General features: G+C 40.2%; 2 protein-coding genes across 9 annotated transcripts in view; one reads left to right on the plus strand and one right to left on the minus strand.

The window, feature by feature from the left end:
- Nucleotides 1-15,855, minus strand: part of Rspry1 (ring finger and SPRY domain containing 1) — a 44,762-nt gene extending 28,907 nt beyond the window's left edge. Inside the window, exons 1-3 of one of the 4 annotated variants that reach the window (XM_023709386.1) lie at nt 15,694-15,846; nt 10,535-10,629; nt 1,213-1,714 (exon numbers count right to left, since the gene is read on the minus strand). In XM_023709386.1, coding sequence (XP_023565154.1) covers nt 1,213-1,562 — 350 coding nt within the window. In that variant the 5' untranslated portion in view covers nt 1,563-1,714; nt 10,535-10,629; nt 15,694-15,846. Of the gene's footprint in view, nt 1-1,208; nt 1,715-10,534; nt 10,630-13,334; nt 13,357-15,693 lie in introns of those variants that run through there. The other 3 variants (XM_023709387.1, XM_023709388.1, XM_004625956.3) reach the window with 3 other exon arrangements.
- Nucleotides 15,856-16,013: 158 nt separating this feature from the next.
- Fam192a (family with sequence similarity 192 member A) overlaps nt 16,014-17,961 on the plus strand; it is a 35,332-nt gene continuing 33,384 nt past the window's right edge. Inside the window, exons 1-2 of one of the 5 annotated variants that reach the window (XM_023709401.1) lie at nt 16,121-16,304; nt 16,995-17,075. Coding sequence is in view for 1 of the 5 variants with exons in the window: in XM_023709398.1 (XP_023565166.1) it covers nt 16,610-16,701 (92 nt within the window). In the remaining 4 variants the exon portion in view is untranslated. The other 4 variants (XM_023709400.1, XM_004625957.1, XM_023709399.1 and 1 more) reach the window with 4 other exon arrangements.

Consider the following 17,961-nt stretch of genomic DNA (forward strand, 5'->3'; position numbering starts at 1 on the left):
ATTTGTGTGTGGCCAGCTCAGCCCACCAGGGGGCGGGGCTGGCTGGCATGTGGTGCTGGCGGATTGAACCGCAGTCCCTATGCTTTGCTAAGCTTGTTCTAAGTAGGTGCTTTAGACCACTGAGCCATCTCACCAGCCCCAAACAAAACTTTTTATTAATGTGATTATAAAATATTTATAAATTTACTAGTAGGGATGAAGAAAAAAAAAACCTAAGAAATTACATTTTAAAATTACCACTATAGCAGCTGGGGATGTAGCTCAATGGTAGAGTGCTTACCCACCATGCTGGAGGCCCTGGGTTCAATACTCAGTACCACAAAAAAAGGTAGAGAGAGATTAATACCATCTATTGAGCAACTGGTTTATACAAAACCACATACTAGATATTTTGTATATGTTGTAGCATGAAAATTATAGGACAAGTATTATTCCCATTATAAAGGAGGCACCTGAAGCTTAGAGAAGTAACAATGTCATACTGCTAGTGACTGGCTGGGCCAGAGTTTGCACCTGGATTCATCGTGGTTCTACTATTTGTGACCTTAACTACTAAAATGATATATGAGTTAATGTGTTTTGTTTTGTTTTTAACTTGAACAATGGTCTTTAATTTCACTGTTACTCAATCTGGGATCATTCACTAGAATTAGACAAAGCAGGGGATAAGACAAACAGGTACAGGTGTGTCCTACAGTTTCCACTTACAAGTTTCCCAAATGGCTTTTAGAGAGTCCAATAAGAAATATTAAGAAAGAAGGAGGAGGAACTCTCTTTGATCTTTTTCCTTAGGTTACCAACAGAACTTTGAAGCAGCCATGCTCTTGGGTGAACAATTCATCTTGAAAATCTCCAGTCCATAGAGCAGAGAGGTAAGCACAGTAAGAGAGTCTTCTTTAAATCATTTCCTATCATAGCTAGCAACACAAATTCACTCCATATTTACTATTACTTCCTAATAAAGATCATAGCTTAATTAATGTTTTCTGCCTATAGAAATGTTTAGACATTTCCATACAGGAATAGGTGATAACAAATTAAAACATCAAAATTTGTAATTCAATCTGCCATAAGAAGAGAAATATTCTCCCTCATCCCATGAACACAAGGCTTGATGAGTATATACTAAATAAGCTGAAGGAATCCAAAAATCATAGTTCCTGGGAGAATATTCTCCATTACACTATAGATGACAGGGAGTTGGATACTTACTTATCTACAAGAGTTCGTATTACTGCCAGTGTATCCAGCACTAGCCCATCTACATTTTGTTTTTTTCTCCTTGGTTCATGTGGTCCTCGACCCCTCCTTGGTGGCCGCACAGGGTCCCGGGGTTGGCTCCTCATGTCAGCAGTGGGGACTGCATTGTTCTCGGCCTGCTGCTGGTGGGTGTCAACACTGTCTTCTGCTCCACTGTCATCTCGGCAGATACAGGAATTACCCATGGTAGCAGCAGCACCTCTAGTCCCCAGTAGGTTGGCTATGTGCTCCTGAAGAGTCAACAGCAGACCCTGGCCAAGGCTTCTGCTCACTAAGAACACGGCCCAACCAAGGACAATCATTTAGATAGTTTTCAGTTTTCCAAGTACTGTTTTCATAATCTGCAGTTGAGCTTGCATCCTATTTGTTTTTAATGACTGAACGCCAAAGAAATTTGCAAAGCTGATCTCCAACATTATCAGCTATGGGGAAGCCTGGTCATAAACGAGCAGTCCTTAAAGAAAGAAAGGAAAAAGAATGAATAGAAGATTCTTGACTACTCAATTACTCATACTTTACTAGTTTGGCTTTATAGATATTTGAATTACAATGCAGAATTATCTTTGGTTATAATATCTTTGAATAACAGAATTAACAATCAACCAATCATTCCTTATCATCATTATATTAGAAAGTTCATTTCTAGACCATATTTTTGCTAACCACAGGAGATACAATCAATGTTCAAAAACCATATATGTGACTGTTCCTATCTACACATATCAGAAGGATGTGCAATTTATTCAAGGGTTCCTTTTGTGATAAAAATCATTTCTTTTTCTTTACATAGATGGAATAATTTGTTTCAAATAAATTATCTAATTACACGTGTCTATTGTTGAAGTTATGATACAAATGTGACAGCACCTATTTGACACTGAAAAGAATAAGAAAGTGCTCCTCTTAAATGACTAAAGCTATACTGATGTTCCATGTAGAGGCTCATTCAAGAATTTACAGAAATCATAGAAATAGTTTTTCTGTTTTAGGTAAGCAAGTCTCTTTTGGAAAAACATGTGACTATGAAACAGAGTTACATTCTCACAATCATCAGCTTGTTGCAAAACACATCTGTCACACAGTTAAGAACAAGATGTATCAACTATGTTTGTCTGAAAACACTAAGCACTTAGTACCAGGCACTAGAGTGGGATTAAGAGAGTAAGGACAAGGTATAGTCCTTGCCATGTAGGAATTTATAGATGCCATACCACACAGTATACTTATCATAAAAAAAGCAATAAAAGAGATTAGCCATGAGTGGTGTGGCACACACTTGTAATCCCAGCTACTGGGGTGGCTGAGGCAGAAACACAACTCAGTAGGACCCTGTCCTCCCCCCAAAAAAGATAAAAGGGCTGAGAGTAGAGCTCAGTCATAGAGAGCCTCTGGTATCAGAGCCCAGAACTGCAATAATAAATGAATCATGAAACATTAGATAGGGTGGAGATGGGTATAGAGTATGGCACTACAGTGCTTGCACAGCACACTCTGGATACAACTCCTGTACCACAAAATCCAAACCAAATCCAACCAAATTGCAGCCAAACAAACAAAACCCCCAAATGACAGACCCAGCATTTCACTGACCTGAGAACATCTAGTTAGGTTCTGAGAATATAAAGACTTGAAAGTAGGAGACTGACATGAGATTAGTAGCAAAAATTAACAAACCATGCTGGTATTTAGAGATTATGACACACAAGGAAAAGATGATGTTTAGTCTCTATTCAACATTTGGCTATATACAATTAATTCCTCATGTCTACTTACTCAGGAGTAGATATAAAATTTGTAATTCAGAGGGATTAGAAAAGAAAAATTACTTCCATTATACAGGGCTGTCGGCTGTGGCTGAAGCTGGAAATTGGTCGTATGTATGAGGGCAGAACAAGGTCACAGTGCCTAAACCAGTCAAGCTGCCTCAGTCTTGAGAAAAGTATCCTGCCTGGACAATTTCAGTCATTAGTTGATAGGCAACGTTGTGCATTACCACACTAACTTTGCAAAGATACAAATAAATGCCCCTACTGTTGTTGTTCAGGACCTTTGACTGTCTGGCAGAGGCTTCCACATGACCTCAGCTCTTACCTCTTGTCTTTATTTTCTAAATCCCCCTGCCCTTTTCTCCCAGGGACCACCAACAGGCCAATAAGTCCCTACACAGGGCAAAATCACAGCAAATTCAATTATTTTCCCAACCTACTGTTCACATGGAGAAAAAAAGGACAACGGAAAAGTCTTTATGTCTCTATCAGTACATATATATGAGAGAGAAAGATGAAGGAACAAAAAGAATGAGAGGTTGGAACAAGAGAGAAAAGGAGGGCCGGGGAGCTAGCTCAGTAGAATAAGCCCTTCCCTGGCGAGCACAAGGGTCTAAGTTCAATCCCTGGTTCTGGAAAAAAAAAAAAAAAAGAAGAAGAAGAAGAGAGAAAGGAGAGAAAGAAAGAGGACAGACATTATTTGCTCCCCCCCCCCCACTAAATACAGGGAGCAATGACTGAGCCAAGTTAATACTAGAGATATTCGTGGTCTCCAAAATCAGCCAGGCTATCTTGAAAATTTGAAGGTTGTGAGTAAAAGGATGTGACTAAAGTACACAGATAGGAGCATGAAGCAAAGACCCAGCTGGGAACGACATTTTAACAAAGAACACATTCTAAACTAACAAAGAGTTGAAGTAAATGACATTCCTATTACTGAAGGGACCAGGATCTAATTCCCTCCAGAGAGTAGATTACCAAGAGATTTCAATGGTTAAAAGGACAAACAAGACAAATGCCAGAAATAATTCTTTTAAAGGGCCCTTGGCATGTTTCTACTGATCTGATAAATTATGTTGGTCTTTGGAAAAGACCAAAAAGAGACATTTAAGAAGCTATGCTCTGGCCTTTCTCAAACACTATACAGATAAGGCACTCCTGCAGTGATTGAGATGAGGGGAGTTTTCTGACAGGTGTGGCCCAGCTGTTTATGCCAGGAGCATACTTTCTTAGAATCCTAAAGTATTATTTAATATAAAAAATTAAGCCAATACACAAGGTCTTGGGCTTGATCCCTACCACTGCAAAAGCAAAACAAAACTACCCAAAAATTCAGTTCAGTTTCAAAAGCTAAATGCTCATAATTCTAGAGCAAGTAAAAGCCCCTCTTTTGCTCTAGGACCATTCTTTTCCCAAATTTAACCCTTAAAGCTTCATATACTTTGTTTCATATAATGATTATTATGCATGCTTACAAATTAGATTTATCCTGATCAGGAAAAGGCCAAAAATACTGTTCTGAATTTCTACTTTTTTTTTAAAGTGTCTTGAGACAAGAGACTCACCATGTAATTCAGTCAGCCCTTGAACTCACCATGTAGCCCAGGCTGGCCTCGAACTCACAGCAATCCTGCCTCAGTCTTCTGAGTGCTGGCATTACAGGTATGTGCCACCATATCTGACTGTACTCTAATTTAATGCTATAGCTCTAAAACTATCTCTTCCTATTTAAACGCTGTATATAAATCTATATTCTGTTTATCATAGTTTCTTAACCATTATGCTATAAAAATTTGTGATTAACACAACTAACACTTTGAGGATCGTGAGAGGGAGTGGTTCAAGACCTGATGCAAGGGAATTCTTGCATCAAGGGAATATCTTGCAAGGGAATGTCTCTAACTGCAATGAGTCCCCACAGTGGTGAAAGTCTAGGACTGTGGCCAGCCCAGCAAGAGCAGAAAGGATTCCACTGGCTTCTAAAATGTTCTAGAGCTTTTCCCCACCACTCCTATGGAAGGTGGGATGGAATAGGAGGTACATTACCATACATCCACCCCTAAGGCAGAAACACTAGGTTTTAAAAATGACTGGCAGTAACTTGAGAATGTCAAAGTGAGCTTAAAATCTTGAAAACAAACCCTTGGAGAGTAAGGGTACCTACAAAGGTACAGTTTAGCGCCAACAGCTACAAAGCTATTTACAGCAATTAACAAAAAACAATGTTGAGACTGCCCATAAGGATGGCAGTTAATTGGATTGTAATTCTTAAAATTTTCTATCCAATATTTTTCTTAAGGTTTACAGAAACTGAATATGGAGTAATTTATAGATTTACACTTGGTGCAATTTCAAGGTGACTGGAAGATATCCAATACATGCAGAAATTTTAAAACATCTCACTAAATTTGGAGGCAAGAAGACAAAAATTAATGGTTTTTTTCTTCTATCATCTCCAAATCAAATTCAAGTGTATTTTTGGGTCAATTCCTCCAACAGGTCATTTTCCTTAAATGACCCAGAAAATGAAACCAGCTATGTCAGAGAAGGAAATAGCATTTTAGAAATTATTATTTGTTTTAGAGACACTATGTTGCCCAGGTTGGCCTTGGACTTTGGTGCTCAAGCAATTCTCTTACCTCAGTTCCCCAAGCAGCTGTGATTACAAGCATGTGTCACTGGGCCTAGAAAAAATTGAAACTTTTTTTCTGGTACTGAAGACTGAGCTCAAGCCTCTGCCTGAGCTACATTCCCAGCTTTTCTTATATTTTGTTTTGAGACAAGGTCTCACTAAGTCACTAAATTGCCAAGCCTAGGGCTGGCCAAATAGCTCAGTGGAGTAAAGCACCTGCAAGCAGGTACAGGGGCCGGGAGTTTGATCCTGGGCCTGCCATGCCAGCCCCGTTTCCAGGGCATGCTAAGACAGCAATTTCGAGACTGGGCATGGTGGCACGCGCCTGTAATCCCAGCTCTTGGAAGACTGTAAACAGGCGGATCAGTACGAATACAATCTAGTAGTGAAACCCTGAACACCCTGTAGACCCTTCCCTAAAATTACAAAAAAAAACACTAGAGATTATACAAAGGCAACACATCTGTGATATGCATTTCACCTCAACTTTGAAGACTATTTAGCAATAGCTCATAAATTTTGAGCCAAAAAAAATCTAGGGACATAAATTTGAATACATACAACTACGACATTTGTGGCAATCAACTGATTTAATGACAATTTATATCACTGATGTCACTCCTTAGACTTTTCTTCCTCTTTAAATGGCAACACTTTTTGGATTATACTTTTGATAACCATTTTGCTGCAAAAGCGTAATTACAATCACTGTCTTTGCAAATGTTTCTTTGAAATGTGGCATTATTAATGATCCTTTCTATGTATGTACATGCGTATGTGTGTTGGGATTCAAATCCAGGACTTTGCACATGCCATCTACCTTCTCTTTTTAAAAAAGATCATTTTTCATTTTTTTTTTTGGCGGAACTGGGGATTGAACTCAGTACCTTCAGCTTGCCAGGCAAGCACTTATTCTACTGAGCTATCTCCCCTCATTCTTCATTACTATAGCTTTTATAATTAGATGTCTTGTTTTTTGAAATTAGGATCTCACTATGTAGTTCACGCTGGCCTTGAACTTGCAACAGGTCTCAGCCTCCCCAGTGCTGGCATTACAAGTGTGTACCACCATGCTTGGCTGGGAATCTTAGTAATTTGGACTTAAAGCAGTGAGGTTTTGGTGCTCACTGTCAGCACAAAGCTCAGCCCTTCACCATCACAGCCAGCTCACCACAAAGGCACCTGGCCAACTGGTCTAACTCTAACAAATGGCCTTGGAATCAATGATTCATTTCTTTAAATATTTGTTTGCATCTAGTCATTAAGCAGATCAAAGTCAGAAAGAACTTTATTTTTCCTGAAAATAAGACTTCAGGATTATGCTGCCAAGAGGGAAAAGCTTATTAAATGATCACAAGGAAGAAAAACCAGACACCTGGCACAAAATTACTATTGCTATAATCTTCCCTTCATCCTTCCAAAATAATTTTATATAAAGCAGGTTTTTTTTCAGGGTTTCCCCACCAAGAGAAAATCCTTATATTTTATTTCAAAGTAAGTTTCAAGCTTCAGTATACCTCACCATATATATCACTAGCTTGACTACTTTTGTTTGCTTTTTTTTTCCTCCAGTGTAGGGATTGAACACAAGGTCTTTGCACTAGGCACCATCCTTAATTCCTCTTATTTTTGAGACTGGTTCTCCCTAAAGTGGCTTAATTGCCCAGAAAGAGTTGAACTTGAGATGCCCCTGCCTCAGCTTCCCAGAATACTGGAGTTACAGAAATATGAAACCATATTGTGCTAGAATCTAGTGTTTTTATAAGTTACTGTCAGCACAAAGCTCAGTTTTTTTTTTTTTTTGTTGTTGTTGTTGCTCCGAATGCCTTCAGGGCAGGTTTGGCTGGCTTGAGTTGTGGGGATCAACCACAGCAACCTGAGCCTGACTGCTTTGTTGAAGTAGCCACTTAAAGAAGTGAACTAAGGGGCAGGCCCCCTAAAGCTCAGTTTTTTTTAATGTATTTAGTACAGGGTCTACAGGGTCTCACTACACAGATCAGACTCATAGAGGTCTTCCTGTTTGCAGCCTCCCAACCAATGGGATTACAAGTATGCACCACCACACCCAGTCTAAATTACCTTCTCAGTATACCCCAGGGAGGGATCGAACCCTTGTCCCTGCTTCTGCCTAAGCAGGCACTTTAATCTGCTGAGCTATCTGGCCGGCCCTGTGCAAATCTTAGTAATATATATGTTGAGCTTAATTAATGCATATATCTGTATCCTCAAGCCCAATCAAGGTAGAGAACATTGTTCAAAATTCTTTTGCTTTTAAAATATCCTGCAGAACACCTTAAAGACAATAATTTTCTTAATAAACATTCTGTTTATGTGGGAAAAAACAGAAGTCTACAAGTCTGATTACTTCATTCTGTAATATGTAGATAAGAAAAATAGGTATCTTTAACAGTAGGCTTGCCATTTGAAACAGAAACTACTTAAAAACATTTTAATTTTGGAGTGTTTCTGTCCTAAGACTGTAAAGCATCTACTATTTTTTTAAGGATTTCTTTTGGGGGGGAGCTGTCTCAGGCTGCCTTAAGGGCAGGTCTGGTAAGGCATGGGGAGCTGGGGATCGAAACACCGTCCCCTGTGCCTGACTGGGCTTGCCCCAGCAGGCGCTTAAACAACTATGCTAACCTGTAAGTCCGAATCTACTATTTTTTGGTAGAAAATGAACCTTGTAAAATACGAACTATCCTTCACCTTCATGGGTTCTCCATTCATGGGTTCCACTAAATGCTGATAAAAAATATTTGGAAAAAATAGCATTTATACTGAACATGTAATTTTTCTTATTTCTTAAGCACTATAGTATAACAACTACTTACACAGCATTTACATCATTTTAGGTATAATAATTTAGAAATGGCTTAAATTACAGGGAAGAATACATAGATTATATACAAATACATCATATGTAAAGGACTTGAACATCCATGGAGTTTGGTAATTATAGGGGTATTTCCCTAGGATACTGAGTGGGCTGTATTTGGGTGGAATTTCAGTTTCCCACTAAATGGAAATGGAACCCTTGATATGGTGTTTTTACATGTCACCCAGGTGTCTAAAACCATCTGTAATGGCACCAAGCACTTAAGGTATAACTTAAAAAGTGTACTATTATCCTCAAATTGTAACATTCAAGTAGTCTGGGAAAAGTCCAGAGAAAACTAGACGATTCTAATGCTTCTCTTATGCACTGAGGTTGGTTTAAAAAAATAACTCCTTTGAGAGGAAACTAAATTTTTGAGGTTGAAGTGTTAGGCAAAGAGTATCTGGAAAAACTAGTAGCCTCTTAAACTAGTAGCAATGGCATTTGGGGTTGGGTGGGACTTACCAGCAGAAAGAATTATAGAATACAGTCCTGATCGGAAACAGTAATAAAGAAATCACAAATCTTCATAGCATTGAAATTATGCATCAAAAAAATAAAATTTAGGAGGTGGAGATATGGCTTAGCAGCAAAGCACATCTCTAGTATCTGCAAGACCCTGGATTTGATTCATGGTACTGAAAAAAATAAATTTAGGACTTGGACACAGTAGGGAATTTCTAAAAGCAAATAACAGTAAAAAAGAAGCATTAAATAATCTCTGCCTGGTATCTCAAGGATTGAAAAATCTGTCTTGAGCCCAAAAGGAACTACTAAGGAAGAACTTGGATGTTAATGACAGCTGTGGTACAGGGGGAAAAATACAAGTGTAATATTCCATACTACTTAATATTTCCCCAGGATACCAAATAATAGGAAATCATATAGCTATGTCAATCAAATAAACACAAATCTCAAAGAAAAGGACTTTTCTGTTGTTGAAGAAAATATGCTATGAAGAAAACTAAACAAAATATGTAAGCAAAATGAATGGCAATACTTTGCTTAATGACATCTACTTAAAATGGTGTCTAAAAGTACACAATTGTGGGGCTGGAGAGATGGCTCAGTGGTCTAAAGCACCTACTTGAAACAAGCTTGGCAAAGAACAGGGACCGCGGTTCGGCCAGCGCCGCACGCGTGAAGCTCAAGTCTAAAAAAAAAAAAATAAATAAAAAAAAAATAAAATAAAAGTACACAATTGGATACCTAGTAGAACCTAATACGAAGTCAATAATAAACTTTAATTTTAAAGCCTGCAAAAATAAAGTGTTTCCAAAATATTTGCCACTTTAGAAAATAGATGCTGCTGGGCACAGTGGTACATGCATGTAATCCCAGCTACTCAGAAAGGTTAGTAGGAGGACTGCCAAGTTTTAGGCCAACCTGGGCAATTTAGTGAGACCCTACTTCAAATTAAAACATAAAAGTCAGCCACATGTCTGTGGCACATGTCTATAATCTCAACACTCAAAGAGGTTGAGGCAGGAGGATCACTGTGAGTTTGAGGCTAGCTTAAGTTGCAGAGTGAGTTTAAAGCCAGCCTGAACTACATAGTGAGATCCTGTCTCAAAAAACACCCTCATAAAAAATAAAAATGGCTAGAGATGTAGCTCAGTGGCAAAATCTCCTTGGGTTTGATCCTTAGTACAACAAACAAACTGAATAAATAAAAATACACTCAGTAAATATATACCCAATGGTTATTTGCCAGGAATTGAGCAAAGATGGAAAAAGGTTTCACATTCTGTTGGTGAGAGAGCTGGGATTAGGGACATAGGTTATCAATACATTTTTTTTTTAATTTATTTATTTTTATTTATTACATTTATTTATTGTGTTTGTGTGTGGCCAGCTCAGCCCACTAGGGGGCGGGGCTGGCTGGCATGTGGTGCTGGGGATTGAACCGTGGTCCCTGTGCTTTGCCAAGCTTGTTTCAAGTAGGTGCTTTAGACCACTGAGCCATCTCTCCAGCCCCTATCAATACATTTTGCTTCTTACCTGAAGCCTGTGGTTAAAGCATCAGTTTCACTATGAGAAGGCTGGTGGCCCCACCAATTTTCCAGTGGAAAAGGAACTTGATAACATTGTACTATCTGTAAGGGCAGGTTGTTAGATGGCTGTATAAACTGGTGTTAGCAAAAGGGGAATAGAGGTCTACTTCAATTACGATAAACTTCTTTAAATTATATGTCAAAATATTATGATATAAATGTCCCTAGTCACATAGTGAAAAGTTAAACAAAAGTTCATAAATTAAGAGGATAAAGCTAAATAGTAATGATAATGAAAAAAGAACCAACAAAAAAGAATCATAATGTGAAATATCACAATGGAAAACTGAAATAATTCAGAGACTCTACTGATGATGTACCTCAAAGGAAGCAGCCCCTGAGAGCTGCAGAATTCCCATTCTGCATATGAACGTGAGAAGCTTTGTGTCAGTATTAGTTTCCCAGGAGAGATTACCTGGGAGGAAAAGATATTGCGGACTACAGTAAATTCTAATCACTTTAGTTTTGGGTTACTCATACTACATAATAATTTACTTCGTAGGTTATTAATAGCTGTCAGGTATATATAAGTACGAACAACTATGAAGCAATGAAAACTTAACAAAAGGAGCTGCATTTCCTTCTCATGAGAAGGGTTGGGATAGTAACTATATTTTGAGAATCACTGCATTAAATGAACAACAACAGAAAAAAAAAACCCAATTATTCAGGAGGTAGTAGGTGTAAGAAAAACTAACACTGAAACCTTAAACTATGAGGTAATGACATAATAGCTGAGTAAGGTATTTCAAATCTCCTATTTCAGGCATATAGGATCCATGAAATCATGCCTGGAAACTGTAATTTTAAGCCTTAAGAATCTATATGCAGAGTTCGCTCCTTAACAAATGTTAATTTATCAGCTGTTCACAATTTCAAGGTCTTAATTCTCAAAAGCTCACCCTTTAACAGCCCATCATAATTTACTTTTTTATTTTTTATGAGCAGAATATGTCTATTGAGGGAAAGAAAGCTCCTGTCAAAGAGGGACAGGAAGGGGGCCTGAGTGGGTTGTCCCTAGGAAAAAACAATCTTTTTTTTTTTCTTTTTTGGTGTACTGGGGATTGAACTTAGGACCCTGCACTTGCCAGGCAAGCACTTATTCTACTGAGCTATCTCCCAGACCCCCCGTCATTATTTAAAAGGTAACTTTACCCAATTTACCCTTGTATATATCACACTTTTCTAATACTGCTGTTTTTATATCTTTAACCAGTAACCATTCTCTTTTGGAATGCATTGAAAGCAAAATCTGACAAATTTTTACTTTTTTTTTTCTAGTCATAAAAACCGGGGGGAAAAAAAAGATTGGCAAGAAAACTAATTCAAAAGCTGACTGAACAGATAAACCAAAGGACAATTATTATTCTACACTTCTAAAGTTGTAAGTTTCCACCTAGAGTTTTTGGTCTAAAGTTTTGGCATTTACTACTTCTTGACTATTGTTTTTCAATGTTCTGCTTTGAATACTAAGGGAAAAAAAACTATCCTGGCTGGCCAGATAGCTCAGTGGATTAAAGTTCCTGCTTAGGCAGATGCAGGGACCAGGTTTTGATCCCGTTGTTCCGTCCAGGCTCTGCCCCCGGGGCACACAGAAACAGCACTGGGTATAGTGGCCCACACCTGTAACCCCAGCACTTGGGAGGCTGAAAACAGGAGGATCACTAGGAGTCTGATCTGTGTAGTGAGACCATGTACTAAATACATAAAAAAAAAAAACAAAAAAAACCCCCAAAACAACCTATCTGTGTGATGGTAAATGCATTGAAAAAAATGTCAAGGCCTTGAAGAGAAGTTAAATTCATAGTTTACCAACTTTTCCTTTTAATCATTTATTTATTTATTTATTTATTTAGCACAGAGTCTCACAGTGATCCTCCTGTCTCAGCCTCCTCCCCAGCGCTGGGATTACAGGTATGTACCACCATCCCAGGTTTCAGTGGCTGACATGGTGAAGAACTCTTTGAAATGGTTCCACTGTTTCTCATTTGTGATACCTATTGACTTTACACTTACTTTTGGAACTCTATGACTATCACATTCAACTTTACAAAGAAAGCTACCACCATAAAATAGTATTTCTAATATAAAATTGTGTAATAGTGATTATCATCAAGAGTGGCTAACAGTTTCTCCAAACTCACAGATTTAAAAAGAAAAAAATGTATTTAAAAGAATAAAAGTGATTTCCCATTTCAGTTTAACAAGTTACTTTATTATTACAGAAAATATAAAAGACTCGGGCCAATCACAGATCTCAGCAGGCATAACGCTTGCCTGGCAAGCAAGAGTCATGAGTTCGATTCCCAGTACAAAAAGAAAAAAGAAAAAGAAAAGAAAATATGAACGATTCTTGATAAGCTAAATTAAGTGGAGTGGAAACAGATTGTTGTAAAAGCGCTTCAGGAACAGGACAATTTTGTTTTCTCTTCCAAAACATACTTTAGAGCTATTTTTTTTTTTTCCTATTCAGTATAGAATAACACACTGTAATATAAAATGCTTTTTAATTCCCCTTGTTCTTGCTACAGGAAAAGTTTACTGACAAAGCAGAAAAAGTTCATATGGAGTATGCTAGAATACTTCCTATGAAGTATTTTATAATATAAAAATATCAAATACAGAAAAAATAAGACATAAAAACACCAATAAGCCGAACACAGACATTGAGCAGCTTAGGACATCATATAAATCCTGAGAAATTAGAAAGCTCACAAAATTACCTTTTTTTAAAAAAAAATAAAGACCCATTAAATATAAGATTGGAACAATTGGGGTTGGGGATGTAGCTCAGTTGATGGAGGGCTGCCTAGCCCAAGCAAGGTCCTGGGTTTGATTCCCAGCACTGCAAAAATAGAAAAACAAGAAAAGCTAGTTTAAAAATCACCAATAAGCTACCCATTGTTTGGACTCATAGTGATCCTCCTGTTTTCGGCTTCCCTAATGCTGGGATTACAGGCAAACTCAGATTACCACTTCCAGTCTCAATGGTCATCTCAGTGCACCCAGGGGTGGGGCCAGCATGGCATGTGGTGCCAGGGATCAAACCCTGTTCCTGTGCTCTGCTAAGCAGGCTCTTTAGTCCGCTGAGCTATCTGGCCAGCCCAATTACCCATTACTTGGAAAAACAGCTCTAACAAATGCCACTAACTAGACATTAGTAAAGTATCATTCATGGATACAAATATTATGATCTTGCTAGGCATGGTGGCACATACCTGTAATCCCAACATTTGGGAGGATCCTTGTGAATCTGAGACCAGCCTGGGCTACAAAGTGAGCTCAAGGCCAGCCTGAACTGCATGGTGAGACTCTCTGTCTCAAAAAGACGAAACAAACAAACCAATATCATAACCTCATACAGGCCTCTACAAAGGAAGGTATACCAAGATATGGAAACTCTACCTAAAGTGAATTAAAATAATCCTTACAGAAGAGAAATGTAAAAGCATACAGTGTGCCTTATAATCTATACTGCAAGCCAGCCACAACAAGAGATAAAACTCATAAAAAGAAAAAGGCTGTCTCAATTTCAAAGCACAGCCAAGCAAGAAAGCATTGATTTCACTACCTATAATTGAAAGGCCATGAATACATATGTGAAGAGAGACAGGAGGTTTATAATCCCAAGGTCAAATTACTTGGAGGAAAATTTCAGCTGTCAGGGAAAACTTCCTGAAGATTATATTATAGCACTAACTGCAGCCAGAAGTTCAAAGTAAATTAAAACCCAGAGCACACAAACTGTAAATCATTCCCATCTACTCCCATCAAAACAGGGCTTGACATCATGGGTTTGGATGACAATATTATCTAAAAAGCTGCAAACCTTGAAGCTTTCAGTACAAAATGGCTCCTATATGGGGGAATCAACAACTGTATTAATGTTAATGTCATATATCTACATACTGCTTTACAGTTTAGAAAGTGTTTTCACTTTTATTCCTCAATAGCAACCGGTTTGGTGATGCAATAATAGTTCCTTACTTCACCCTCAGCCCGTAATTTGAAAAGTACTTTCACACAGAGCATTGGTTATTCTACAGAAGAGACTCAAGGAAGTTAAATCATCACTAAGGACAAGCAGATGGTAGGTGACAGAGCTGGAAAATTGCAGGTCTCTGCTCAGTCAATAGTAGACACTTGCAACCCTTAAAAGTTCAAAGTACAGCACTCCAGGGGGAGCACCCTCACTCAGATAACTACCCAAGATTGGAGCTCAGTCTCGGCTGACCACCTCTTCTTGGTCTTTCTCCCCCAAAAACAGGGAAAGTGAAGTAACAAGCAAGGACAAATGTCTAATCTGGAGTCAAGAAGAGGGTGTCGGCGAGATGGACTCCCTCCACCCGACCCTGGCACTAAGCCCCAAAGAAAGTGAATCCTGCGTCTGAAGCACCTGGTCGGTCTTCAGAGAGAGGGAAGACCCGCTGGCCATTCCCGCCTCCTCTCAATACGGTATTCTCCCGATCCGCCCAGAAACAACCCTTTCTTCGCCAAGTCCTTACTCAATTTTTAGCTCGGGCCTCCACAGCAGGAGAATCCGCTAGGTCTGGCCCTCCTACTCGGTCTCTCAGACCCCAAGCCATTTCCAGATCTCCCAGGGGGAGCTCTGGCTCCCATTTAAGCCGCAAACTCCACAAAAGAAAGCCCTCCCAAAGCGTCCTCCCCCTTGTCCCTTCTGTCCCGGGAACCCTGAGGAGCACTCCTCAGTCCCAGGAGCCTGCTAGGAAGATACCTGCTTCTCACTTGGGCCGCGTTAGTCTCAGCAGCCTCAGAAGACAGACCCCCCGCCCCCCACACACACAAGGAACTTCCTCCAGTCGAGACCCCTCGCAGAGGGAACAACCCTCTTTCAGGAACCTCTGTCAGGCGCCTTAAGCGCGGTCCTCGGAGAGCTCCCTGCCGCGTCCGGGGCTCTGCTCAACGCCACGCTCTCCCCGGTCCATTCAGGAGCCTGCCCCTAACATAGTCCCGGTCTCTCCGCCCCAGGCTCAAGCAAGCGTCTGCTTCCCTCCCTCACAGACGTCCTCAGCCCTCGGATTCAGCTTCCCTCCTCACGTCCCCACAGGACTCCCCGGAGCCGCGCGACAGGGTTGAAACACTGACTTTCTCTAGCTCCGGAGCCAGCCGGAGGTAGGGGGCAGCGGCAGCAGCGAGACTCCTTTGTGACAGGTCCAAGAAAGCGGTAAAGATGGACGCGAGGCCACGGAGCTGCCATTACGCGCAGGGCCCACCCCCGCTTCGTACCGCCCTGGCCCACCCTCAGTCACCTAGGTAACGCCCCTTCCCTGAGGGCAAACCCTCTACCTAACATCCAATAATCCTTCAAGAATTGTGTCACGTGAGGCCACGACTAGGCCCGCCCCTTGGGAGTGAGTTGGCCAATCCTCTTGCTAAGAGGTGAATGGCCCAATGAGATCTCTCCGGTTCGCTTTTGGAGCACCGGATTTCCAAGGGCTTCGGGAGGAGAAAGAGAGCTGTTGATTGGGTCACGCTACCGGAAGCAGGGCGGAACTTTGTTGTGGCGGTGAGGAACAGGAAGCCCTGAAGGGTCAAAAGGAATACAAAAGCAAAGGCTTTTTTTCTTTCTTTAGTTTTTTTCTCTTTTCTCTCTTTTTCTTTCTTTTTTCTTTTTAAAGATTGTAGTGGCCTTTGTAGTGGCGGTTTGGGGTTGGCGCCGCCAAGGTGAGGGAGTCTCGCCTCCCGCGCGCTGGTAGGTGAGTGCGTCTTGGGTTCTGGCCAAGCGGCGAAACAGCCTGGGCTTCTTCGCTGAGGAAATGGTGAGCCGTGGCTGGAGTTAAGAGTTAGGGCCACGCCTGCACTCAGTCCACACATTTGTCCTGTGTCTTGGGACGCCGGGGCCCGGAGCTGGCAGGGCCTAGCCTGAACGGAGCCGAGATATCCTGTAGAAAAGGCTTGAGTATCTTGGGACGAGGTTCCCAACCCTCTGAGGCCCGCCCAGGATTCCGCGCCTCTGGTCGCTTTCTCCACTTTTCTGTTAAATGGGGTCCCCAGGCCTCAGATGAGGAGCGGGCTCTGTTCCGGAGATTTTGGAACAGCTCCAAGTTACTCGGGATGTGGGGACGCCTGGTCTAAGTGGTTGAACCTCAGAATGTAAGTGCAGGGTGGGAAATAGTTTCAATGTGTACCACGTAGTTGATGTGCTACGTGCTTTTTTCCAAATAGAAAACAAGGCAGCGTGCCCGTTTTGCAGGTCATTTAGAGAATTAAGACCGAGAGTTGAGGCATCTTGAGAGTTCTGGCCCTTTGGGAACCAAGGGGAAAAAGACCTATCCGTTCGTGTTTGTAGCTGCGATTTTTAAACGTTGGAGGAAAACAATTTCTGTGGCCTTTATTTTCTAAATGTGAATCTCTTTCTTTCTCTCCCACGCGCACTCACCCCCAAGCCTGAGGGGGTCTACAGTGGAATCCAGGAAGCGGAATAAGAGCCTAGTGGTCAAAATTCCCAGTAACCGATTGTGTACTGGGTATGAGATAAGAGTGGCCGGTGTTTCACTCTAGTTAAGTGTGTGTCCTGAGGACATCCTAAAATGGTTTGGAGGGCACTGTTTAAAGGAATCAGTGTTTAAGAGTCCTTTTTGACATAAGAAATTGAGCTGACATAAAGGCAGGTTTTATGTCTTCCAGTTGGAGCCCTACCTAAGATGAGCTGTGGGCATTGGTAAGGGCCTCAAAGTAGAGGCTTCTGATTATCTTTCTCTGTTGAAGTCTTAATGCCATTATGGGGAAATCTTCATGGTCTGAAGAAAGAGAGAATTATGTCAAGACCATGTACCAGTTGTCATTCTTCACTTTGACTCTCCAAGAATTTGATATTTGGTTAGGCTCATTCTGCCGCTTCAGACATTTAAAAACACTTATCTAGTAAATGAAGTAATTTAAGTGCATGGTTCAGCTGTAGGCTCAATTGAAGTATCTGTTTTTATAACAGCTGAATTAAACCTTTTCAATGTGCTCACTATTAAACACCTTTTAAAATATACTTAAATATGATCTTTTTCACTTTTTATAATAGCATGTGTGTTTTAAAAAAATTAGTTCACATTGTTAGTACAGAACAATGATATTCCATTGAAGCATTTGATACATACACATAACAGTCTGTGTATCCCCTCTCTTTTTTTTCCCCTCTCTCTTTTCTCTGCTCCATTCCCTTTTTCATCTCCGAGTCTCCCTTCTAGTTTTCTAGCATCTGTGTTTTACTTATTTATTTACAGTTTTAAGTTTCTTATATATAAGAAAACATGGGCTATTTCACTTTCTGAATCTGGTTTATTTCATTAGGGATAATGGTCTTGAGTTCCATTTCCTGCCAGTGACATTTTGTTTTTCTTTATGCCAGGAAAAAAAAAA

The sequence above is a fragment of the Octodon degus genome, unplaced genomic scaffold, assembly GCF_000260255.1.
Source record: "Octodon degus isolate 3935 unplaced genomic scaffold, OctDeg1.0 scaffold00011, whole genome shotgun sequence".
In the NCBI taxonomy this organism is placed as follows: Eukaryota; Metazoa; Chordata; class Mammalia; order Rodentia; family Octodontidae; genus Octodon; species Octodon degus.